This window comes from Mobula birostris, chromosome 18 (genome assembly GCF_030028105.1).
Source record: "Mobula birostris isolate sMobBir1 chromosome 18, sMobBir1.hap1, whole genome shotgun sequence".
Classification (NCBI taxonomy): domain Eukaryota; kingdom Metazoa; phylum Chordata; class Chondrichthyes; order Myliobatiformes; family Myliobatidae; genus Mobula; species Mobula birostris.
The window spans coordinates 11,626,527-11,653,480 of NC_092387.1; the positions used below are offsets into that span (position 1 = coordinate 11,626,527).

Sequence of the window (26,954 nt, forward strand, 5' to 3'; positions counted from 1 at the left end):
GTAATCAGATTGAGTTAAACTGCTACAGGATCCTTTAATGTGTTGGTTTGTTTCTGGTTTCTCTTGGCACTTTCTGCATTTATCAGCTTCAATTTGTTGAATTTATCATTTCTTTTTTTTTGTATTTGCACAGTTTGTTGCTTTTTGCACACTGGTCTCCACCCTGTTGGTGTGGTCTTTCTTTGCTTTGTTTATTTATTTATTTATCGAGATACAGTGCAGAATAGGCACCTCTGGCCGTTCAAGTTGCTCTGCCCAGCAACCCCCAATTGAATCCTAGCCTAATCACAGGACAATTTACAATGACCAATCAACCTACCAACTGGTACATCTTTGGGCTGTGGGAGGAAACCAGAGCACCCAGAGGAAACCCACACAATCAAGGGGAGAACGTACCAACTCCTTGTAGGGTTATTGAATTTATTGAATATGTCCACAAGAGAATGAATCTCAGGGTTGTAAATGGTGACATATATGTACTTTGATAATAAATGTACTGTGAACTTTGAACTTTGGTTACCATATCACTGGAAGGATGCCATTAAGCGAGAGAGGGTACAGAAAAGATTCACAAGGTTGTTGTCAAAATTGGTTCACTTGAATTGACTGGGTAGACCAGTACTGTTTTGTCTAGAATGAAGAAATTTGAGGGGTAAGTTGATGGAAGTACATAAAATCATGAGGGGCATAGTCAAGGTGCATGGTCACAGTCTTTTTTGCAGGGTAGGGGACTCTAAAACTAGTTGAAGCTGAGAAGGGAAAGATCTAAAAGAGATCTGAGACTTTTCACACAGGGAGTAGTGGACAGATGAATGAGCTGTCAGAGGAAGTGAGGACAATAACAAAGTTCAAAATACATGATGACAGGTACATTGATAAGAAAGCTTTGAGGAATATTGGGCCAAATGCAATCGAAGGGGACTAGCTTAAGAAGGCGTGGAAGAGTTGGACCAAAGGGCTTTCTTCAGTGCTAGAGAACTCCGTAACTCAGACAAGTGGACTACAGTGCAGAAACCCACAGCAACTGCAGAATTTTGAGCTGCATTAAATAATTTCTAGTATTTCAAGTGATGGCCAAAAAACTATTGGGTTTTTATAGAGCTCAGAAGCCATCTATAAATATGCCAATGGCATAAATGTCATGGCAGTTTCTCAGGTGGTTATGAGGGGGCGTACAGGAGAGAGATAGATCAGTGTCACAAAATAACAACCTTGCACTCAACATTAATAAAACCAAGGAATTGATGATGGGCTTAAGGAAGGAGAAATTTGAGAACACACAGCATTCCTCATTGAGCGGTCAGCAATGGAAAGGGTGATCATCTACAAGCTTTTGGGTGTCAACATCTCAGAAGGCCTATCCTGGGCTCAATATCTTGATGTAGCCACAAAGAAGGTACACCAGTGACTAAACTACATTAGGAGTTTGAGAAGATTTGGTATGTTACCAAAGATTCTAGCAAATTTCTACAGATATACTGTGGAAAGCATTCTAACTAGTTGCATCACTATCTTGTATGGAGGCTCCAGTGCTCAGGATCAGAAAAAGCTGCAGAGGGTTGTAAACTCAGCCAGCCCCATCACAGGTTCCAGCCTCACCACCAGCAAAGATACCTTCAAAATGTGATGCCTCTTGAAGGCAGCATCCTTCATGAAGGCCCTCACTATCAACATTACAACTGTGCTTTTGTATTCCAGTCCTCTCAAAATAAATGCTAACATTGCACTTTCTTTACTTCAAGTTAACCTTTAGAGAATCTTGCAGTTCTGAAGTTCATAAGTATGCCCTCTTCTCATCATTATCAGCAGGAATGAGGCACGGGAACCTGAAGATACACATTCAGGAACAGCTGAATGTTTCAGGAACAGCTTCTTTCACTCCGCTATCTGATGTCTGAACAGTCCATGAACCCATAAATGCTTCCTCACTATTTTGCTGTCTTTTTGCACTAATATTTTTATATGTTCTTATCATTAATTACAAAAATGTTGATGTATTGCATTGTACTACTACCACAAAACAACAAGTTCCTCAATGTATGTTAGTAATAATAAACTTGAATCTGATTCTGATCTTGGTTATCGTCAAACACCAATTGATTTGTTTATGAACTTCAGACCTGCAAGATCCCCTAAAGGTTAACTTGAAGGCTGAGTCGGTGGTAAGTAAAGAAAATGCAATGTCAGCGTTTATTTCCAGAGGACTAGAATACAAAAGCACAGTTGTAATGTTGAGGCTTTATAAGGCATCGATCAGACTGCATTTGGAATACTGTGAGCAATTTTAGGCCCCTTATCTAAAAAAAAGTGCTTGCATTGGATAGGGTCCAGAGGAAGTTCATGAGAATGATCCTAGAATGAAAGTAACATTTGATGGGCTTCGGTTGGTACTCATTGAAGGTTAGAGGGGGGATCTCATTGAAATCTATTGAATATTGAAAGGCCTGGATAGAATGGATGTGGAGAGGATGTTTCCTATATTGGGGGAGTATAGACCAGAAGGCACAGCCTCAGAATACAAGGATGTTTCTTTTGAACAGAGGTGAGTAGGATTTTCTTTAGCCAGGGGGTGGTGAAAATGTAGAATTCATTGCCACAACTGGTTGTGGAAGCCAAGTCATTGGATACAGTATATTTAAAGCTGAAGTTGATAGGTTCTTTGATTAGTAAGGATGTCAAAAGTTATGGGGAAAAGACAGGGGAATAAGAAATCAGCCATGCCTGAACGGCAGAACAGGGTCGATGGGCTGAATGGCCTGATTCTGGTCCTATGTTTTATGGTCTTTTCCAGTCTGGCCTGTGCACCTGAAGAAGAGTATTACTGGGCAGAGCAACTGACATTGACCTCAGTGCCAAATGTGGCCAGAGCAAACTTCTTTCAGTAGACTGCTCCTCAGCTGGAGCGATTGATCACAGAGTCCAGGAAGTTAATCTTACCAAAGTGTAATCTAGGGGAAAAAGTGTTAATTGTGAGTTAGAATTATCCATGCCTGCAGTTTGAGCTTGCTGTGTCAGGTGTCATTAATCCTGGTGGCAGGATATGATTGGTACACTAATCCCAGAGCAGTGAGTGCTGACTGTACCCAGAATTGTATGAACTGTTAATTGTACCGATTCTGGAACACAGGATGTAACTCAGTGTGTCCCAGTGTGATTGAACTGGAACACAAGAGGTTCTGCAGATGCTGGAAATCTTGAGCAACACACACACAAAATGCTGGAGGAGCCCAGCAAGCCAGGCAGCATCTATGGAGAGGAACAAACGGACAACAGCCAATTCATGATGAAGGGTCTCAGCTGAAAATGTTTATTTCATGCCACAGATTGAACCAGGAGCTCAGTCAGTAACAGTATCAGGTACTTAGTCTAGGGGGCCTGTGAGTATGTTTAAATGATCCCAGACTACAGGAAATAATCTTAGTGCCAGATGTTTCTGATTAGCAAGCAGGATGTGTTAATTGTACCTGGTGTGCTTCTTTGCAGAGCACAATATTAGTGGTGCATTGTGTGAATGCTTCCTGGAGTGCAGTGAATATTAATCAAAAACATTATGAATGATCCAGAGCATAGATTATTAATTATGCCCAATGTGAATAATTTGGGAGCACAGTGATACGAATTGTTCCCATTGTGAATTACACACCTGTACACTGAATGCTAATCATCTTTATGTAAATGACCCAGAAGCGTTGTGAGTGTTAACTGCATGACTTTAATTGCGCGTTGCCTGAATGATCTGGAAGCACAGAGTGCGAATACTGTCTTCCATGGATGGCACATGTGCGCTATAAATGTTATTCTTGCTCAGTGAATGTCCAGCATCATCATTCTGTGCTGTGTCATATGACGTGGGCGATCAGAGTCCCGTGACCATGGTTGATCTTGGCAAATTTTTCCACAGAAGTGGTTTGCCATTGCCTTCTTCTGGGCAGTGTCTGAACAAGATGGGTGACTTCAGCCATTATCAATACTCTTCAGAGATTTGTCTGCCTGGTGTCAGTGGTCACAGAACCAGGACTTGTGACGTGCACCAGCTGCTCATACGACCATCCACCACCTGCTCCCATGGCTTTACTTGACCCTGACTGAGGGGGCTAAGCAAGCACTACACCTTGTGCAAAGGTGACCTGCAGGCTAGTGGAGGGAAGGAGTGCCTTACACCTCCTTTGGTAGAGATGTCTCTCCAACCTGCCACCCACTAGTGTATGTTAATTGTGTCAAATATGAATGATGATGGAGTAGAGATGTTTACTGGTGATCAGCTGTGAATAAAGTGGGAGCATGGTTTATGAACAGTAGTCCAGGTGCAGGGTTTTAACCCAAAGCACTAACAATTCCACCATACCTTCCAGAGATGATGCTGGAACTGCTGAGTGCTTCCAACAGATTTTTGTTAGCATTATTGCCTTAGGCCACTTTGAACTTGGTGAGTTGATACTCTGCCCGGTTTGAACGATCCTTGCTGGATCGTGAGATGTAATTGTGCCCACTGTGAATGATGCTGGAGCCAGTCACATTTGACTGTTCACTATGCTCACTCTGAGGACAGTGTACATGGGTTGGGTCCAGAAGTTTACAGGGATATAGAAAGTTACCTTTCTGCCCAGGGGAAGTTTAGTGAGGTCTAACATGTCAAACTGCGTGGTGAGTGGAAGTGATTCACAGTGAACTTACACAGAACACAGAACAGTACAGTACTGGAGCAGACTCTTCAGCCCACCATGCTCGGTGAGCTTCTCAGCTTCATCCCCGTATATGCCCAGCTCAATCAATTCTAAGCCTGGCATAAATTTGGAATGTTTTTCTGTTACCCCTCCCCGTTTACCTGCTTCTTTGGTCAAGAGTCTTTATATAGAGTAGATATAGGAAAGTTTTTCCCATTGCAGAGGTGGCCTTAACCAGAGGGCCTCAGAAGACATATTTCTTTGTGTCATTCTTCTCAATTATTCCTCCCTTGATCAGTCCTATCCCACTTTCATCCATGACCTCTAATGCCCTTCACCGCTCTAATAGTTGACAGTTTCTAGATTTTAACCAGCTCATTTTGACCATGGGCATATGAATCTTCATCCTTCATGAGGGTAGCTGGAGGGTCATCCTTCAGTTCTTTCTCGAGCAGAAAACCAACTGGTGCTCACATGAGCAATGTTGCCATTAAAAATCCTCACTCGCTCAGTCTGGGAGCTGTAAGTCCTTGTGTAGGATTTCCTAAATGTTAACTTGCAGGTTGTGCTGGTGTTGAGGAAGGTAAATGCAATGTTAGCATTCATTTTGACAGGACGAGAACACAAGAGCAAAGATGTAATGCTGAGCCTGTATAAGATATTGGTCAGACCACACCTGGACTTTTGTAAGCAGTTTTGGGCCCCATATCTAAGAAAATATGCACTGGCATTGGAGAAGGTCCAGAGGAGGTTCATGTGAATGATTCTGTGAATGAAAGGGTTAATGCATGAGGAGTGTTTGAAGACTCTGGGCCTGTACTCACTCAGGTTTATAAGATTGAGGGGAGATCTCCTTGAAACCAATCAAATACTGGAAGGCCTAAATAGAGTGGATGGAGAGAGGGTTTTCCTAAAATCAGTGAGTATCAAACCAGAGGCTACAGCCTCAGAATAGAGGGGCATTTATTTAGAACAGAGATCAGGAGGAATTTCTTTAGCCAGAGGGTGGTGAATCTGTATAATTCATTGTCATGGATGGCTGTGGAGGACATCATTGAGTATACTTAAAGTGGCGTTTGAGAGGTGCTTGATTAGTCAGGGTGTCAAAATTACGGGGAGAAGGCAGGAGAATGGGGTTGAGAGGGAAAATAAATCAACCATGATGGAATGGTGGAACAGATGGGCCAAATGGCCTAATTCTGCTCCTATGCCTTATGATCTGACATCAGAAATATCACTGTAAAAATCTGCCCCTGTCCAAACTAGAACAGAAATCAAAAATGCTGCAACGCCTTCCTCAGTTGCCTTCAACAGGAAGCATTGACTCTTTTTCTCTGTCCACGGATGCTGCCTGACCTGCTGAGTATTTCCAGCATTTTCTCTTTATAATAGCACAGGAAGTTGCTGGAGCCCAGTGTGAGTGATGCAGTGCCACAGTGATTGGGGGTTAACCTTGTGAATCAAGGAGAACAGCATGGCTCTTATCACTAGACTGACTAGCGGATACAGAGATTGACCAATTGGTAACCTTGTGTATGTTCAAATTCCTTATTAGCATGATCAGTCACCAATCACACCATGATAGTGCAAAGTTCAAATAGAATTTCCATGTTAAATGCCAATAATATTTCAGAATTAGTAAAGTAACTGACCATTAGAAAGTGTAATCTTAAGAGTTGTTGTTGTGCATTCTTATCTTGTCTCGACATGCCAAATGGCTCCAGTCCCCTGTTGTGCAAAGGGAAGCTAAGCTCTTCAAACACCTTTCTTGTCCAGGTTGATTCACACTATCTGTAAACTAACCTTGACTTAACCCATTACCTTAATCCTTGCCTTAACCCATTACTTTAACCCTTGCCTTGCTACAACTTTCACATCACCACCACCACCACCCCCCAACCTCTCTACAAATGCCAGCCCTTCAGATACCTATCCAGCTCTCTTTTAAACACAACAATTCTATCTCATGCGCCCTCCCTGGACACTTGGTGTGGAAGAACTTGCTCCCTCACGTTAGTGAATTTAAACTCTTCCACCAGATTTGCTCACATTCTCTGGTGTTCTAAGATCAACCCTATTAAAAAAAAACAAACAGTTGGAGGAACTCAGTGGGCCAGGGAGAATCTGTGGAGGCAGAAACAGTTAACATTTTCGGTAGAAACCGATTTTTTTCATTATAGATTTTATTTAAATAATTTAAAATGAAAACTAGATGGGTAATAACCAGTATTAACAGTCCTTATATTGACTCTGTACCAATCTAGATGAAGAGTCTCGACTGCAAACATTGACTGTCTTTCTCCATCAAGGATGCTACCCGACCTGCAGTTTGTTTTTTTTTTGCTCCGGCTCTGCAGTCTGTCCACATTCCTGCAACTTCCCATCCCTGGAATCAGACTGGTAAATCCCGTTTGCAACCCCTCCATAGCTTCCCTCAGGTATGGCGCCTGGAACGGGACATATTGCCAGCCGTGGCTGTCCAGTGTTTGACAGTTCTATCGGTGAGACTGGAACAATGTTGTCTGTTCTGTGCAAACGTGAGGAGAGCGCAGAGTGCACGGTGCGCGTTATCCCAAGTCCAGTGCGGACATGCCGGGGCACTCAGTGAATCAGGTCTTTCACCTCACTCCTCCAGTCGGTCTGTGCCCGCTGTCAGCGGTGGCTCCCGGTTCAATTCACCTTAAGGGTAGCGCCGCTGAAAGAATTAATCGGTGATGTTGCTCAGCGATGTACACTGAGAGACTCCGCTGTCACCGGGAGGGCGCTGCCATCAGAACTCGGGCTGAGCCATCAACCGATCTGGATGGGTCTCCAGCGGGTCTGGCGGAGCCCCGGCGACAACGGCGAAGCCCCGGGGACGGGAGTGCGGTGGGCGGCGGATCCTGTCAGCTTGCGACGGGGAGCGGTGTGCCGCGTCGCTCCGGAGGAGTGGCGGTATCGCCCGGGGCTGGGGAACGGCGAATGTCGAGCAGCGGAGGCCGGAGGGACTGCGGCGAACAGCGGCGACGGCAGCGGCAGCGGCGGCGCGAGCGCCGGGGCAGCCCGCGAGCTGCCAATCAGGCGCGGGGCGGCGGCAGACGGCGGCCGGGTCACGTGCTGCTAAGCTGGCCGCGCCGTCGGCGGGGCTGCAGCTGCGGGAACGGCGACAGGCGGCGCGGGGATACGCTAAGCCCCTCGCCCCGGAGCAGATGATGCATTTCTTGTGCTCAGCGATGAAAGGTACGTGTGGGGCGGACGGACGGAGGGAGGGAGCGGGAGCTGCGTCTGCAGCCCGGGCTCCTGTGCTGCTGCTGCATCAGAAAGCAGCCGGGCTCCGGCCGTGGGGCAAGGTGCCGGCGGTGGGAGGGTGCCCGCCGCTGCTGGAGCTATTGTGGGATGACACTGGTCGCAGATCCTGCAGCATCTGGCTACCTGCTCACCCTGCCCGCGCCGGCGGTCCCTGGCCGTAGACAGACAGCATTGCACCGGCCAGAGTGGAGGCACACCCACACGGAGCTAGTGTCCCGCGACCGGCTTATATAAGGTGCCAACACGCAATGTATCGGTCACCTAATGAGGCAAAAAATGGGCTGAGGGCAGATTCAGCCCCTCCAAGTGGGGGGAGGTCGGGCACACCTGCACTCCTGAAACTCTGGTCTGTACAGGATGTGTGGGTGCTGAACGGCAGGGTGTTTTTCTAAATCGGTCAGTCCATTGTCTCAGTTGACAAATTTTAAGGGTCAGAAGGGTCGTTGACTGAGGTGGGTTGCTGGGACTTGCGTGGGATCTGGTGGAGAGGGTGCTGTCAGAGGAGGGAAGAGCACCAAAAGGTGTGGGGCCAAGTCTGTGATTTCAAGGGTTAAGGTGCTGGGTCTGGAGTTTCTCTTGCTGAAGAGTGGCTTTGCCGTTGAACTGTTGATTTGTCATTAGGCATATAGAATTGTATACTCTCAACACCCTTGTCTGGGTCACCTCCAGAGCAAATGTCCTCTGCTTTCTGGATGCCCTTCCAGTGATCTGGATGCCTACCACTTTTCATCTACCACAGGCCACAGAACGTGCTTCAATATCTCCATTTCTGTCCTGCGGACATACATCACCCCTTCTCGTCCCTACACCTTACGTTCAAAGTTCTCATCCTCATCTTTAAACTTCCCTCCCCTCTCTGCCTTGCTCTGTAATCTTCTCCAGCCCAGGAGCTCTCTCAGTGTTGCCATTGCTTTAGCCCCAGTGACATTCTTTTTGTCCCCTATCGTGAGTCTGTATCCTCCCTCCATTTAAGCTCCTCCCTGAAGCTTCATTCATTGAACACAGCCTTTGACCTGCCCTTCTAACATCTGCCTTGACACCTCTGGTTTTGACAGTTCAGGATGGGGTTTACTGACACAGCCCAGGACCCAAACACAGGAAGTTCTCTGTCTTAATTAGGTGCAGCAAAATTGTTCACCTGTGTTGTTCATGGCAAAATATTTTCAGCAGAAGAAGCTTCTGTGGGTGCCATGATAGCATAACAGCTTGTGGCTTTTTGGAACCCGGAGTTCAATTCCAGCCACGTTCTGTAGTATGTCTCCCTGTGGAATGTGTCGGTTTTCACCAGGTGCTCCGGTTTCCTCTCTCAATGCAAAGTAGTACCAAGTAGGTCAATTGGTTATTGTAAATTGTCCCGTGATTAGGTTAGGATTAATTGGGGTGCTGTGGTTTGAAGGGCTGGAAGGGTCTGCTCAGTGCTGTATCGCTAAATAAATAATTAAAATAAAAATCTCCCCATGCTACCTCCTGTCATCCCATCCTGCTCTGTTCTTCCCACCTTGTCTCCATCCTGTCTTTTCAACACTATGTCCTCCACCCTCTTTTCCCACCACCCACCTCTCATTCACACCTCTTGTTCCAGCCTCTGTCCCCCTCCCCTTTTTTCCTCTCGTTCCTCTCTCCCCTTCCCCTCCATGGTGGAGTCCTCCAGTGGACATGGATAATCATTCCCTAGCATCAGGCAGTTATGTCAAACCTTCAGCCAAGTTCTCTCCACCTCAGGCAAAGGAGAACTCCTTCCACACTGACCTGCTTTGGCAGAGTCCAGTTTCCTCAGCCTCCTCGTCAGCTTGCCACCTGGCCACCTGCCTCAGGCCATCCAGCCGCACGTTGGGGCTGCTTCCACACTGGATGTCTCGGTTGGATCCAAGAGGCAAAAGTCAGTGGGGTGGGCCTGTGGGAGGAGTGCTGGGTTCTTCAGATGATGTTGTAAACAAGTAATATATCTTCAGCTTCATGGTCTGCTTTTGAGTGTGACAGTTCTCGAACGTACATGTAGAAATTGTTTGAGAATATCTTGTTAATTTGACAAAAAGGGTCTATTATTTACACTTTTTGTGTCTAAATCCAGAGGAGACTTGCTGTGAAGGCAGGACATATTTCGTCTATCCTAACGTCTGTCATTACTGTTGGATTTTGGCAGGTCAGCTCAGTGGTTGTAAGGCTATTCCTGTACTACACCTGGCTTTAATAAAATATTTGTGTGCTTTCTGCATGAAACAATGATTATCACGATGATGAATTTGAGCAATGTAATTTGTGTGCTGATGTTGCCCAGGAGACCTTTCAGTGCTTCTTTTGGGTTTTGAACACAAATTCCTGCAAATACATCACAGATCAAAGTGCAACTACTCTTTAACTTCTCAAATTTAAGAACTTCATTTCAGAAGCTTAGTGGAAAAAAGAAGTGAAGAAGAAAGTTAAATCTTGGAAAATAACTACTTTCACTCAGTGAGGACAAAAATTCCATATTGCTCACGTCAAGATGTTCCAGAGAGATTTTCACATCTAATCATTTTCCTTTGAAGTTCTGCTTACACCTAGTCTAATGGATTTAGAGAGTTAGAGTGTGATGTGTTGTGAAGGGTGTGTTATGATGCATTGTGATGGTAGAGTTAGAGACCCAGAGAGAGAGTGAGGCTCATTTGCCTGATCTACTGAAGCCTTTTGCAGTGTTCATTACATAATCCTCAATTTCAAAATATTGCCAGAATTGAATCTAAATTATATTCCTATTAAATCTAAATGAAATTCAATCTAATTCAAATTTCCTAAATTTATATTGAGCCTATTTTGCACATAGAGATTGGCACTTGGGATGAATGCAGTGTGAATCAAGTGCATGCTATGTCAGTTCATAGTAAATCCCATCAAAGGTCTCCACCTCTTACACAGTAATCACAGAAAGATTAAGAGTAATTTCAATGACAAACAAATTACTTAAAAAAATCTATGTGCCAAGAGTCAAATCAGTGTTGATTATTGTGTGAGCTGAAGGGAGCTTGGAGCCTTTGTTAGGTGTACATCATAATGTCTGCAGTGATTGCAGCAAAATTCGTGAAGTTACGACTAGCCGTGGTAATAATTGTAGCAATAGGTAGATACGAGCAAGAACTAAAGCAGCTGGCATGGCATTAATCTCAGCAGGATTTGTGGCAAAACCAATACCAATAATCCACCAGTTACAAGATCTAAAGGCATCCAGTCCTTACAGCCTGCTTTACCCTTCACCAGGATGAAGCTGATCTAACTCAGTGCCATTTTAAGCCCATAAAACGTAGGAGCAGAATCAGGCTATGCAGCCCATCGAGTTTGCTCTGCCATTTATTTAGAATCCCTTTCAGCCCCAATTTCCTGCCTTCTCCCTGTAACCAATGCCTTTACTAATCAGAAACCTATCAACTTCTGTCTCAAATATACCCAATTACTTGGCCTGCACAGCCACCTGAGGTAATGAATTCTATAGATTCACTACCCCTCTGGCTAAAGAAATTTTTCCTCCTCTCTGTTCTAAATTGACGTAGCTCAATTCTGAAGCAGTGCATTCTGGTCCTAGACTCCCCCACTGTAGTAAACATCCTCCCCACATCCATTCTATCCAGGTCTTTCAATACTTGATAGGTTGCAACAAGATTCCCCCTCATTCTTCTAAACTCCAGTGAATACAAGCCCAGAGCTTTTCAAACGCATTCTCATGAACTTCCTCTGTACCCTTTCCAATGCCAGCACATCTTTTCTTAGATAAGGGGCCCAAAACTGCTCTTAGTACTCCGTGCAGTCTGACCAATGCCTTATAAAGTTTCAGCATTACAGCCTTTCTTTTGTATTCTTATCAAAATGAATGCTAATATTGCATTTGCCTTCCTTACCACCGACTCAACCTGCAAGTTAACCTTTAAAGAAGCCTGCATGAGAACTCCCAAGTCCCTCTGCACCTCTGATTTTTGAATTTTCTCTTCATTAGTGCATGCCTTTGATCGTTGTGCCAAAGTGCATGACCATGCACTTCCCTACATTATATTCCATTTGCCATTTCTTTGCTCATTTCCCCAATCTAAGTCCTCTTGCAGGTACCTGTTTCCTCAACACCACCTACCTTCAGATCATCCTCAAACTTGGCCTTAAAGCCATCAATTCCTTTATTTAAATCATTAACATAAAACATGAAAATAAGCAGTCCCAGCACTGTCTCTGCTAGAATCCTTCCTATAATACCATGGACACTTATCTTGTTAAGGACCCTTGTCAAAGGCCTAGAAAATCCAAATAAACAACATCTACTGACTCTCCTTTGTCTATCTTGCTTATTATTTCCTCAAAGAATTCCAAAAGATTTGTCAGGCAAGAATTCCCCTTTAGAAAAGCATGCTGTCTTTGGCCTATTTGCAATTTTCCATTCCTCAGGAACCATTCCAGAATCTAGTGGTTCTAGAAAGATCATTACTAGTTCCTCTATAATCTCTTCAGCTACCTCTTTAAGGACCTTGGGGTGTAGTCCATCTGGTTCAGGTGACATCTACCTTCATGCTTTTTTGCTTCCAAAGCACCTTTCCTTAGTAAAAACAACACTCACTTCTGCCCCTGCAACTCTTGCATTTCTGGCAATCTGCTAGTGTCTTCCACAGTGAAGACTGACACAAAGTACTTGTGTTCCTTTGCCATTTCTTAGTGCCCCATTACAACCTCTTCAGTGTCATTTCCAGCAGTCTGATAGCCACTCTCATTTCTCTTTAACTCTTTGTATATCTGAAAAAACTTTTTGTATCTTCTTTTATATTATTGGCTAGCTTATCTTCATATTTTGTTTTTTCCTCTCTTTATGGCTTTTTTTTATTTGCCATCTATTTGTTTTTAAAAGCTTCCCAATCCTCTACCTTCCCACTAATTGTTGCTATATAATATGCCCTTCCTTTTGCTTTTATGCTATCTTTAAGTTCCCCTGTCAGCCATGGTTGCCTCATCTTACCTTTAGAATCCACCCTGGGATCATCTATCTGCGCATTCTGAATTTTCCCTATAAACACAAGCCATTGCTGTTCTGCCATCATCTCTGCTTTTGGTCCCTTCCAGTCAACTTTGGCCAGCTCCCCTGCATGTCTCTGTAATTTCCTTTACTCCATTGTAATACTGATGCATTCAATTTTATCTTTTCCTTCTGAAACTGCAGGGTGAATTCTATCATATTATGATCACTGTCTCCTAAAGGTTCCTTTACCTTAAGCTTCCTAATCAAATCTGGATCATTACATAATGCCCAATCCAGAATTGACATTCCCCTAATGGGCTCAACCACAAGCAGCTCTAAAATCCCATCTCGTCGGCATTCTGCAAAATCCCACTTGGGATCTAGTGCCAACTGGATTTTCCCAATCTACCTGCATATTGAAATCCCACAGGATTATTGCAACATCGGCCTTTTTACATTCCTTTTCTATCTCCCATTGTTATTTGTATCCCATATCCTGGCTTCCATTTGGAGGCTTGTATATAACTCCCATCAGTATCTTAACTCTACCCACAAGCATTATACATCTTCCAACCCTAAATCAGACATCCCACCTCTCCCGGAAGTTCTGGGAGTCTCCCGCAAATTGATAGTGGCTCCCTGACGCCCGGAAATTATATACAATATCCTGGAAATCGATTTTTTTGAGAGGGAGAGGGAGAATGAGAGTGAGCATCCTGATTGGTCACTCTTTGTGCTAAATAGACCTATCAGTTTTTTCTGTGGGCGGGCTTTACAGCTGACCTCAAAATAATGACAGTGTTGCTCGCTGCACTGTTTGCAACAGTGACTTTTCTATTGCCCATGGTTGGTTAAAATGTAAAAGACATGTTGAGGTGAGTTTAACAGGTGTCATTCATTCATCAGCATAGCTAACGTTATTTAAACTAGCTGGCTAGCTGCGAAGGAGCTACGCTATTGATGTCCCACGTGATGAGGCCAAACTCCCTGTAGACTTGCTTAAAGTTGTAATAGAATAAACATGATAATATAATATAATATATACTATTACTATGCTGTTACTAATAGTACATATAGTATGGGGTTGCGGGGTCGGGGGTGCTACCTCCCTGAAATGAGCTTTTGCAGGGTGGGATGTTTGCTAAGTCACCCCTTTCCAAGGATTTGATTTCATTTTTTTTTACCAATAGAGCCACCTCACCCCCTCTATATACCTACCAGCCTGTTCTTTTGGTACAATGTGTAACCTTTGATGTTAAGCTCCCAACTGTGACCTTCCTTTAGCCACGACTCAGAATCCCACAGTATCGTACCTGTCAATCTGTAACTGTACCACAAGGTCATCTGCCTTATTCCATATACTGCATGCATTCAAATATAACACCTTCAGTCCTGTATTCATCACTCTTTCTGATATTGGCTCCTTGTTATATTGCAACTCATCCCACTCACTGCACTTTTGCCTATCATCTGTCTGTTCCTCATAGCCTCACTACACACTTCACCTACTTATACACCAACTGCCCCATCCTCAGTCCTGCCACTCCGCTTCCCATCCCCTTGCCAAATTAGTTTAAACCCTCCCCCACATAACTAGCAAACCTACCCGCAAGGATATTGGTCCCCCTTGGTTTCGGGTTTAACATGCCCTTTGTGTTTGGGTCATACCATCCCCAGAAGAGATCCCAATGATCCAGAAATAGAAACATAGAAAACCTACACCTCAATACAGGCCTTTTGGCCCACAATGCTGGGTTGAATATGTACTTACTTTAGAAATTACCTAGGGTTACCCATAGCCCTCTATTTTTCTAAGTCCCATGTACCTTTTCGGGATTCTCTTAAAAGACCTTATCGTATCCACCTCCACCACTGTTGCCAGCAGCCCATTCCACGCACTTACCACTCTCTGAGTTAAATAAAAAAACTTGCCCCTGACACCTCCTCTGTGCCTACTTCCAAGCACCTTAAAACGGTGCCCTTTTGTGTTAGCCATTTCACCCCTGGGAAAAAGCCTCTGACTATCCACATGATCAATGCCTGTCATCATCTTGTCCACCTCTATCAGGTCACCTCTCATCCTCTGACGTTCCAAGGAGAGAAGGCCGAGTTCACTCAACCTATTCTCATAAGGCATGCTCCCCAATCCAGGCAACATCCTTGTAAATCTCCTCTGCACCCTGTCTATGGTTTCCACATCCTTCCTGTAGTGAGGTGACCAGAACTGAGTACAGTACTCCAAGTGGGGACTGACCAGGGTCCTATATAGCTGCAACATTACCTTTTGGCTCTTGACCAATCCCATGGTTGATGAAGGCCAATGCACTGCATGCCTTCTTAACCATAGAGTCAACCTACGCAGCAGCTTTGACTATCCTGTGGACTCGGACCCCAAGATCCCTCTGATCCTCCACACTGCCAAGAGTCCTACCATTAATACTATATTCTGCCATCATACTTGACCTACCAAAATGAACCACTTCACACTTATCTGGGTTGAACTCCATCTGTCACTTCTCAACCGAGTTTTACATCCTATCGATGTCCCGCTGTAACCTCTGACAGCCCTCCACACTATCCACAGCACCCCCAACCTTTGTGTCATCAGCAAATTTACTAACTTATCCCTCCACTTCCTCATCCAGGTCATTTACAAAAATCACAAAGAGAAAGGGTCCCAGAACAGATCCCTGAGGCACACCACTGGTCACCGGCCTCCATGCAGAATAGGACCTGTCTACAGCCACTCTTTGCCTTCTATGAGCAAGCCAGTTCTAGATCCACAAAGCAAGGTTCCCATGGCTCCCATGCCTCCTTACTTTCTCAATAAGCCTTGCATGGGGTACCTCGTCAAATGCCTGGCTGAAATCCACATACACTACATCTACTGCTCTACCTTCATTAATGTGTTCAGTCACATCCTCAAAAATTCAAACAGTCTCGTAAGGCACGACCTGCCTTTGACAAAGCCATGCTAACTATTCCTAATCATATTATGCCTCTTCAAATATTCATAAATCAGGCCTGAGATCCTCTCAGGATCTTTTCCATCAGCTTACCAATCTCTGAAGGAAATCTGAAACCTTGCCCCCTTGCACCAATTTCTGAGCTATGCATTCATCTGCCAAATCATCCTATTCTTGCCCTCAGTGGCACATGGCACAGGCAGCAATCTGGAGATTACTACCCTGGAGGTTCTACTTTTCAGCTTAGTTCCTAACTCCCTATATTCGATCTTCAGGACCCCCTCCCTTTTCTACCTATATCATTGGTATCAGTATCCTACGCTGTCCCTGTATTCCTTGCTATCATTATGCCACTAGCTCTGACAGTAGATACTTTGTGCTAGTTGTGACACTTCTCATGCAGTATTTAGCACAAGAACAGCTGGAGTAATTTGGCAGTAAAGGTGAGCTTTGAGCTTCACCATTGATGTCCATGCCTTCAACTGCCAAGGTCCTAAAATCTGTAATTCCCTTCCTTAGTCTCTGTATCTCTCTGTTCCACAGTATGATTAGAATATCTGCCCTGTCTTTCTCTTTATGTGGCTTGGTGTTGGGTTTATTTTACTAAGACCTTATTAAGACTCCTTAGATAAAATTGTTCATCAGAGATACTTTGAGGTGGTGGAAATATGAAATAAAATCAGAGAACGCTGGAAGTCCTGGGGTTTGGGGGGTGGTATTGAGAAGAGAGGAATGGCTGTGGTTCCAGGTCACAGACCTATCAGTAAGTGGGAGTTGTTATTGTTATCCGTCTGGGTAACCTCCAACCTGATGGCATGAACATTGACTTCTCTAACTTCTGTTAATGCCCCAAACTCCCGTTCTCACCCCATCCCTTATTTATTTATTTATTATTTTCCTTTATTTCTCTCCCTCTCTTTTTTCTCTCTCTGTCCCTCTCACAATAACTCCTTGCCTGCTCTCCATCTTCCTCTGGTGCTCCCCTCCGCCTTTCTTTCTCCCTAGGCCTCCCGTCCCATGATCCTCTCCCTTCTCCAGCCTTGTATGCCTTTTGCCAATCAACTGTCCAGCTCCTAGCTCTATCCCTCCCCTCCTGTCTTCTCCTGTCATTTCTGATCTTCCCTTCCCCCTCCCACTTTCAAATCTCTTACTATCTCTTCTTTCAGTTAGTCCTGACAAAGGGTCTCGGCCTGAAACGTCGATTGTGCTTCTTCCTGTGGATGCTGTCTGGCCTGCTGCATTCCACCAGCATTTTGTGCGTGTTGCTTGAATTTCCAGCATCTGCAGATTTCCTCGTGTTTGCGTTGTTATTGTTGAACTGGTGTCATTGCTGTGGCACAGGCTGGGCTGCAGTTTTTAACTAATCACAATTTATAATTGTGGATGAATCTCGGAGGGAATTATGGAAGAATTTGAGTAAGATTTGGCAGTATCCATGATGAGAAATGTTTCCATTACCGTGGTTGTAACTGCATCAATGGGCAGAGCATCACCGTTATAGTGACAGCTATTACAGAGGTGAGCACTCAGTAAGCTGTACAGGATTAGAGCAAGATCTGAGGCTATGATCATACCTCTGATAACAGATGTGGGGGCGGCAGTAATTTGGATCGAAATTGTTCCAATTGTACTTGGCATTGTGACAGAAATCCTGGAGAATGTTGTGGCAGTAGACATGGCATAGAGTAACACACAGAAAAATTCTGGAGGAACGCAGCAGCTCAGGCAGCATTGGGGAGTTGATATTGGATAATGAGGAAACGGCAGAGGCTTTGAATGACTATGTCGTGTCAGTCTTCACGATGGAGGACACATGTAACATGCCAGAGTGATGTTACGGATACGAAGGGAGGTGAGGACCTCGATACAATAGCTATCACTAAAGACGCAGTGCTGAGCAAACTTGTGGGCCTAAAGATTGGCAGGTCCTCTGGTCCTGGTGGAATGCATCCCAGGGTATTGAAAGAAACAGCAGAAGTTACAGTAAAGGTTTTGGTAATAATTTACCAAAATTCTCTGGTCTCTGGGCAGGTCCCAGAGGATTGGGAGGCAGCAGGTGTCACACCACTGTTCAAACAAGGATGTAGGCAGAACGCTGGTAACTATAGGTCAGTTAGTTTAATATCTGTAGTTGGGAGAATGCTTGAAGCTATCACTAAAGATACAGGAACGAGATTTATCAGTGTAACCCCCAGGTTCGGCAGGCTGCCTTAGTCTAGGGGAAGACTGTGGCTGCCCCTGCCAAACTGATGAAATCTCGCTTGTGTGGCTGCTGGGTGATGTGTTCCCCTGTTACAACTCAGTACTACGAAAAATCAGACGGTACACCAAATGCAATTAAACAATTGAGCTTTATAATTCTTAAGTTGGCTATAGGGTTATTTCAGAAAACAAAAAGAAAAAGGGCCCATTTTAATGAAACGTCTATTGTGCACGTTGGAGCTCACAATTTTCTGTTCTTGAATGATCCATCGATTTCCTCTGATTGTTGTCCTGGACCCTCACTCCAAGTCCACTCCGCCCTGCGGTCTACCCGCTGGCTGCTGTCATGTCTTCTCTCTTCATCTCTCGCCGACAAAAGACCACGAATACCTCCTCTCAGACACACAAGAAAGAAACAACACACCTCTCATTGGATGGCGCACATTCGAAAGCCCCATTATCTCTAGTCACAACCCAAACACTGCTGTCACAGAGAAACTATTACATTAGCAGTGAAACCTTACAGAGCGTTAATCAGTTAGTTGAGTGGTGTCGTAGCAACAATCTTGCACTCAATGCCAATAAGACCAAAGAACTGACTGTAGACTTCAGAAAAGGTAAAACGAGGGTAAGACACCAGTCCTCGTAGAGAGATCAGAAGTGGAAAGAGTGAGCAATTTCAAGTTCTTGGGTGTCAATATCTCTGAGGATCTAACCTGGTCCCAACATATCGATGCAGCTACAAAGAAGGCATGACAGCAGCTATATTTCATTAGGAATTTGAGGAGATTTGGTATAGTATGTCACCAAAGACACTCACAAATTTCTGTAGATGTAACATGAGAAGCATCCTAACTGGCGGCATGACTGTCTGGTATGGGAGGACTACTGCACAGGATTGAAATAAGCTGCAGGGAGTTGTAAACTCAGTCAACTCCATCATGGCCACTAGCCTCAGTAGTAACCAGGACATCTTTGAGGAGTGATGCCTTGAAAAGGTGGTGTACATTATTAAGGACCCCCATCACCCAGGTCATGCCTGGTTCTCATTGCTACCATTAGGAAGGAGGTACAGAAGTCTGAAGGCACACACTCAATGATCCAAGAACAGCTTCTTTACATCTGCCATCCAATTTCTGAATGGACAATGAACCCATGAACACTACCTCACTTCTTTTTAAAATTTCTATTTTTGTACTAATTACTTAATTTTTCTATTTGATGTATACTTACTATATTTCATTTTTTCCTCCATTATTATGTGCTGCATTGTACTGCCACCACAAAGACAACAAATTTCATGACATATGCTGGTGATATTTAACCTGTTTCTGACTCTAATTCTGTATGACTCTAGGTCATTGAAAAGCCATTTTTAACTAGGATTTTCCCCCCAAGTTACACATTGCTAGTAACTTGTAGAGGATAAATGGTTAGTCACACAGAGGGTGGTCAGTATATGGAACAAGCTCCCAGAGGAAGAGAAAGCAGTGGGTACAGTTTCAACATTGAAAGACATTTGGACAGGAATGCAGATAGGAAAGGCTTAGAATGATATGGGCCAAAAGCAGGCAAATGGGACTAGCTCGGTTAGACAACTTGGTTGGCATTGATGAATTGGGCCAAAGGGCCTGTTTTCCAGACTGTACAACTCTGTGACCATGTAGTCAGGCTACAAACTGTGGTGAAAATTGTGCACTGTCTGGTCAGTTGATAGGTGGACTGATTAATGAGAGGGCTCAGAGAGGCTTACAGTTTGAGGGGCAAGATAACCATCAGAGATGGTTCTTTGTCCATTGTGTAATGTGGAGTGGTGATCGTGAATTTAGCAGGCAGTGCTTGGGTCTGTGACTGTGTCCGAGCTCCCTCCAGTCTGTGAAGCACTCAGTTCATTGGAGGGGTAACCACCACCCCTGTTGTTTAAGGTGGGATAACCAGAGGATGGTGAGTGGTACAGATGTAAATCACTCCAGGCTGGTTTGCAGTGTGTACAGGCTGCTGTTCATTACTGTTCCAGTGGGAAGCTGTAGTGTTGTTCTGTGGCTTGACAGGACTGGCGATTCAATATTCCAGGGTACAGAATCTCTAGTTATGCTAGACGATGGATGTAAAAGAGGAAAGGGCATTGCAGTATTGATTAAGGAGTCCATCACTGTAGTAACAAAGGAGAATATCTTGCAAGGTTCTTTAAATGAGTTCATATGGTTAGAACTTCAGAACAAAAAGGGGTGATCATTTTGAGATATACTACAGGCCTCCTAAGAGTCAGCAGGTAATGAAGGAACAGATATCAAAGTTCAAAGTAAATTTATTATTAAAGTACATACAGTGCCCATAAAAAGTATTCACCTCTCCCCTCCACCGGAAGTTTTCATGTTTTATTGTTACACCACATTAGATCACAGTGGATTTAATTTGGCTTTTTTTCGACACTAATCAACAAAAAGGACTCATTCGTGTCAAATTGAAAACAAATCTCTACAAAGTGTTCTAAATTAATTACAGGGATAAAATACAAAATAATTGATTGCATAAGTTTTCACCCCTTCAAGTCAGTATTTAGTAGCTGTACCTTTGGCAGCAATTGCAGCTTGAATCTGTGTGGATAGGTCTCTAACAGCTTTGCATGTCTGGACACTGCAATTTTTCCCCATTCTTCCTTACAAAACCGTTCAAGCTCTATCAGGTTGCATGAGGATCATGAGTGAACAGCCCTTTTCAAGTACAACCACAAATTTTCAATTGAATTGAGGTCTGGACTCTGACTTAGCCACTCTAGGACATTAACTTTGTTTTTAAGGCATTCCTGTGTAGCTTTGGCTTTATGCTTGGAGGCATTGTCTTGCTGGAAAACAGATATTCTCCCAAGTCGCAGTTCTCTTGCAGACTGCATAGGTTTTCCTCCAGGATTTCCCTGTATTTTGCTGCAATTATTTTATCCTCTACCTTCACAAGCCTTCCAGGGCCTGCTGCAGTGAAGCATCCCCACAGCATGATGCAGCCATGCTGTGGCCCCAGCAATCTCGGTAGGGATTGTGTGTTTTTGGTGATGTGCAGTGTTTGGCTTATGCTAAGCATAGCATTTAGTCCGATCACCAAAAAGCTCAATTTTGGTTTCATCAGACCATAGAACCTTCTTCCAGTTGAATTCAGTCTCCCACATGCCTTCTGGCAAACTCCAGCCAAGACTTCATGTGAATTTGTTTCAACAGTGGCTTTCTCTTTTTGCCACTCTCCCATAAAGCTGCGACTGGTGAAGCACCCAGGTAACAGTTGTTGTATGTGCAGTCTCTCCCATCCCAGGCACTGAAGCTTGTAGCTTCTCCAGAGTCTTCATGGGTCTTTTGATGGCCTCCCTCACTAGTCCTCTTCTTGCACGGTCACTTAGTTTTTGAGGATGGTCTGCTCCTGGCAGATTTACAGCTGTGCCATATTCTTCCCATTTCTAGATTGACGCAGCTACTCCAAAGGATATTCAGTGACTTGGAAATTTTCTTGTAACTATCTCCGACTTGTGCTTTTCAATAAGCTTTTCACAGAATTGCTTGGATTGTTCTTTTGTCTTCGTGGTGTAGTTTTTACTAGGCTACTGGATCACCAGCAGTTGGACCTTCCAGATACAGGTGTATTTTTACTACAATTAGTTGAAACACCTGGACTGCACACAGGTCTCCAAAAACAGATCTCCTTTTAACTAATTATGTGACGTCTAAAACCAATTGGCTGTATCAGTGATGATTTGGTGTGTCATATTAAAGTGGGTGAATACTTACGCAATCGATAATTTTGTGTTTTACGTTTGTAATTAATTTAGATTGTTTTGTAGAGATCTGTTTTCATTTTGACACAAAAGAGTCTTTTTCTGTTGATTAGTGTCAAAAAAGCCAAATTAAATCCACTGTGATTCAATGTTGTAAAACAATAAAACAGAAAACTTCCAAGGGGGAAGGCACTGTATATGTCACCATATACTACCCTGAGATTGAGTATAGGGAAGAGGACAGTAATATCCTGAAGCATATTAATATTAACAAGGAGGAGGTGTTGGCAGTTCTGAAGTGAATACAATTGGATAAATCTCCAAAGCCTGACCAGACATATTCTAGGGTATTGTGGGAAGCAAAGAAGTAAATTGCTGGGGCCTTGGCAGAATTTTTTGTATTATATTTAGTAGCAGATAGGGTACCAGAAGATTGAAGTAGGACTAATGTTGTGGATTTATTTAATTTTATTTAAGAAGGGCTGCAGTAATGAGCCAAGGAACTGCACACTGGTGAGCCTAACATTAGTGTTGGGAAAGTTACTGGAAGAGATTTTGCAAGATAGGATTTCTTCGCATTTGAAAAGGCAGGGACTGATTCTGGATAGTCAGCATGGCTTTGTGCATGCAAAATTGTTTCAGATTTGATTATGTTAAGGAGGTAACCAAAGATTAATGAGAGTAGGCAGTGGCTATTGTCTACATAGAACTTGTCAAGGCCTTTGACAAGTCCCGTGTGGTAGGCTTGTTCAGAAGGTTAGATGACATGAGATTCAGTATAAGTTAGACATTGGATACGAAATTGGCTTTGTGGAAGGAGGCATAGTAATGGGGCATAGGTTTAACCCGAGGATTCCCGACCTTTTTATGCCCTGGACCCCTACCATGAACTGAGGAGTCTGTGGACCCCAGGTTGGGACCCTGACAAAAAGATCTGGGAGTCTTCAACCATTTCACTTTGTATGGCACCAAACTTAGTTCAAAGTTTACAACCCTGAGATTTATTTTTCATATCGAGAGCAGGAGGTATGTAAAACAAGCCAAGGAAAGTGTTTGAGATGGGCATAGTTACGATGTTTAAAATATATTTGAGTAATTACATGGAAAAGATAGGTTTAGAGGAATATGGGCCATGGGCAAGACTTGGTGTACATAGGTATCTTGGTTAGCATGGGCAAATTGGGCTGAAGTGCCTGTGTCCATCCATGCTGTAGGACTCTGACTCTATGGAAAAGTAACAGATGTGTACACGCAATAGGGTTTCAATTTACCAAATATTAACTAGGGTCCTTCCTGTATGAAAACCACAGATGAAGTAGTTTCTTTAAAAGTCCTTCTTGAGCCAGGTACTCACACATGTAGCCCCCACTCTCCCCACACAGGGTAAATATCATGCGGAAAACTTCAATCAGGCACCGAGATTCCAACACCATAGAAAGATTGAAGCAGTGCAGAGAGTGGATAGATGAAACCAGACAGGAAAATACATATATATGCAAATATATATTTTATAAGTACCTCACGAGCAAAGGAAAGAGTAGAGGCAATTTGAGAGAAACCACAGAGGCTCCAAATGAAGAATGTGAGCTCGTCTTCATGAGAGGGAAATGTTCATTTGTGGAGGCACTGGATTCGTACAAGAAATAGAGAAGGGGTACCTAAAGTTAAACCCAAACCTGTCTTGATGTGAGGAAGAGAGGACAGAGTGGAGGGGTGATTGAGGGAGACAGTGTAGAACTCTGGGCTCTGCAGCCACAGGTGTTACTATACTGTCGCTCAGGAAGCAGGAAACAGGAATGGACTCGAACATCCTTTCCTTGATGACAGGCAACCATCAGCTCACAGCGGTGGCTGGCACAACAACGTATCAGGAGTGATGCCACTTGCTTCAGTTCACACACTCAATATAATCGTGTCTGTTCCTTAAAAAGGGCAAAATTCATATTAATGAAACATCTCTACCTCTGTTGCAGCATGTACTCAATTAACTATTTATGTATAATAATTACATATCAGTTGTATATTTACAAATTACTAATTAATTAACTGCTACAAATTTGGCTAATTTCAAATTTCCTTCCCATCTGCTATCTCTTCACCTGTAGAAGTGCTTTAGTTCCCTATGGCATTTACTCCATAGGTGGTTATCTCCTCCTTGTAGACATTGTGGTGGGAATGGGTTCAACAAGACTAAATGTACCAGGGCAGATTTACAGCTGGGCTTTGCTGTACATAGCTTGCATGCCCTGGGACCAGGCACTCCTGTTGTTTAACAGTTTGTGAAGAAGTCTCAATGTGACAGGCAATCCTGGTTAGAACTGTACATAAGTATCTTCAGACTGCAGCAACGTTCATGACATCAGTCAGCTCTCCTCCACTGATGGCATCTCTGAAGACCAGACTCTTCCCATGCTGATCTTCCCCAGAGCATGCTGCTGTTTCAGCTGCTCTTGTGGTAGGCAATCTGCCACACACATTCCTCAGAAGCATGTGCTCCTGTTGGGTCACCGTGACAAGAAGACTGGACTGTACAGCAACATTTCACTTATTATAGACTGAGCCACAGAATCATTCAATATGGAGGCAGGCAATTCAACCCAACCATGGGCAATCCCATCTCCCAATATTTGGTCCCCAGCCCTTCCTCCTAAGCGATTCAAATGCTCACTTAGACACTTCTTAAATGCTGTCCACAGCTCAGCTTCAATCACTCTCTCTGGCATTCCATCCAGGTACTCGCCACTTGCTGGGTGAAGAGCATTCCCCTTCAGATCTCTCTGGGTGAAGAGTGTTCCCCTTCAGATCCCTCCTAAATCTCTCTGGGTGAAGAATCTAAATCTATGTCTTCTAGCTTTATTTACCTTTGACATTGGGAAATGTTTCTTGCAGTCTACCTTACCTACACTGCTCATGATCTTGTATACTTCAGTCAATCACCTCGGATCAGCACAGACCAAGTTTTTCAAGTCTCCTGTACATCATCCAGGACAAAATCTTGGTAAATCTGCTCTGTACTCTCTCCAGCACAATCACATCATTCCTACAGTGTGTTGACCTGAACTGCTCGCAGTTTTCCAGCTGAAGTCTGACTGAGAGTTTATAAAGCTGGAGCATATCCTTCCGCTTTTGTACTTGATACAGAGACTAATGAAGTACAGTATCCCATTGCCTTCTAACCATGTTATCTACCCATGTTGCCATCTTCAAAAATCTTTGGACATTCTCCAAGTTCCCTCTGTTTCTCAGTACTCTCTAGGACCTTACATTTCCCAGCCTGATTTGTATTTCCAAAATGCATCATCACACATCTGTCAGTATCTATCAGCCATTTCACCAGCACTTCAATATGTCTCAGTAGTCTTGACTACCCTCCACACTGTCAACAACTCCGCTGATATTTGTGTCACCTCAGAACATACTGGTTGTGCCTCCCACATGCACGTCCAAGTCATTCTTGTATATGAACAGCAAGGTTCTGATCACTAAAACAGCCCTCTACCATTATCCTCTGTCTCCTATTACAAAGCCAACTTTGGATCCAATTTCACAATTCTCATGGGTCCAGACATTTTGAAACAGTTTCCCACGTGGGACCTTGTTAAAGGCCTTAATAGAATCCACATCAATCACTGTCCTGCTTTTTATCAATATACTTCCTTGTCTCTTCAAATAATTCAATCAGATTGATCAGATAGGACCTGCTATTGACAAGGCTATGTTGACTGTCTCTGATTAGTCCCTTGCCTTTCTGAAAAAAAAATTAAATCTCTTCCTCGGAATCTTCCCTACCGTTGAAGTGAAGCTTACAGGTCTTTCCCCTGCTGCCTTCCCTGGGGGGAGAAAGGGGGCACGTTTGCTGTCCTTGAGTCATCTGATACCTCATGTAACAGGGAAGATTGAAAAAATTTCAGCCAAAGCACCAGCAGTCTATTCCATTTCTTACGAAAGCAGCCTGGGATAAATCCCATCCTGTCCAGGGGATTATCCACCTTTAAACCCATTAAGGAATTAAATACCTCCTCTTTATGGAGACCTTCACTAGACTTTCTCCTTTGCTGAGTTCTCCAACCACAAACCATTTCCTTGTGAATACTGATGAAAAGTGTTCATTTTGGACTTCCCCTGTACCTTCAGGCTCCACGTACAGACAGCCCCTGCTGTCTCCAATGGATTCTGCACTTTGCCTGGGTATTCTTTTTGTCTTTGCTGTACTTATAAAATGCATAGGATTTATCTTAATCCTGTCTGCCAGTGATATTCTGTTACTGCTCTTTGCCTTCCTGATTTCTTTCTTAAGCGCCTCACTACACTTGTTATACTCTTGTTGGGCCTTGTCTGTCATTCATTTCCCACACAGACACAAACGATAAAGAGCGCAGTAATAATAATAAAATGCACAATAAATATAAATACATAAGATAGTTTAAATACACAGATTGATTGTATGTTCATAAAGTGATGCTAGTCTGGTGACTGACAGGAGATAATCAAGCAGTAGTGGTGTTAGTGGGTGGAGCTGTTGATCAGCCTTACTGCTTGGGAAAAGTAACTGTTTTTGAGTCTGGTGGTCCTGGCGTGGATGCTACATAACCTCCTCCCTGATGGGAGTGGGACAAACAGTCCATGAGCTGGATGGGTAGGATCCTTCATGATGTTACCGTCACATTGAATCACACCACTGTCGCGTCATTGGCGAATTTGACGATGTGATTGCTTGGGTGTTTGGCCGTGCAGTCGCGTGTGAGCGGAGTGTACCACTATTAGCTCAGTACATAGCCCTGGGAGGCACTGTGTTGAGGATCATAGGAAGGGAGGAGCGGTTTTGCGTCCTGTCTCACTGTTGACCCTAATTTTTATCACCAGCAAAATACTTTAGAGCTGTTAAATTGTGAAAAGATGCAACGGAAAGGAAGTGTCCATTACCCATCCTCACTTCCTGCTGCTAAGCCAATTTGCTGCTCTCCCTCTGATCCCAGACGCCTTTACCTTAGGATTAGCCAGCCATGTTGTATTTTATTTGAATAGACTATATTGGCCATATAGTTGGCATCATGTTCATTGTCCTCATCCACCCTTATTGCTACCTTCCCAAGATATTCAGTCAGATT

General features: G+C 43.8%; 1 protein-coding gene across 3 annotated transcripts in view; it reads left to right on the forward strand.

The window, feature by feature from the left end:
• The window catches only part of roraa (RAR-related orphan receptor A, paralog a), a 616,780-nt gene that overhangs the window by 472,943 nt on the left and 116,883 nt on the right, over window positions 1-26,954 (forward strand). Inside the window, exon 1 of one of the 3 annotated variants that reach the window (XM_072282214.1) lies at window positions 7,784-7,883. The exons of the other annotated variants lie outside the window; for them this stretch is intronic. Coding sequence (XP_072138315.1) covers window positions 7,853-7,883 — 31 coding nt within the window. The 5' untranslated portion in view covers window positions 7,784-7,852. Of the gene's footprint in view, window positions 1-7,783; window positions 7,884-26,954 lie in introns of those variants that run through there. 3 annotated transcript variants of the gene reach the window in all.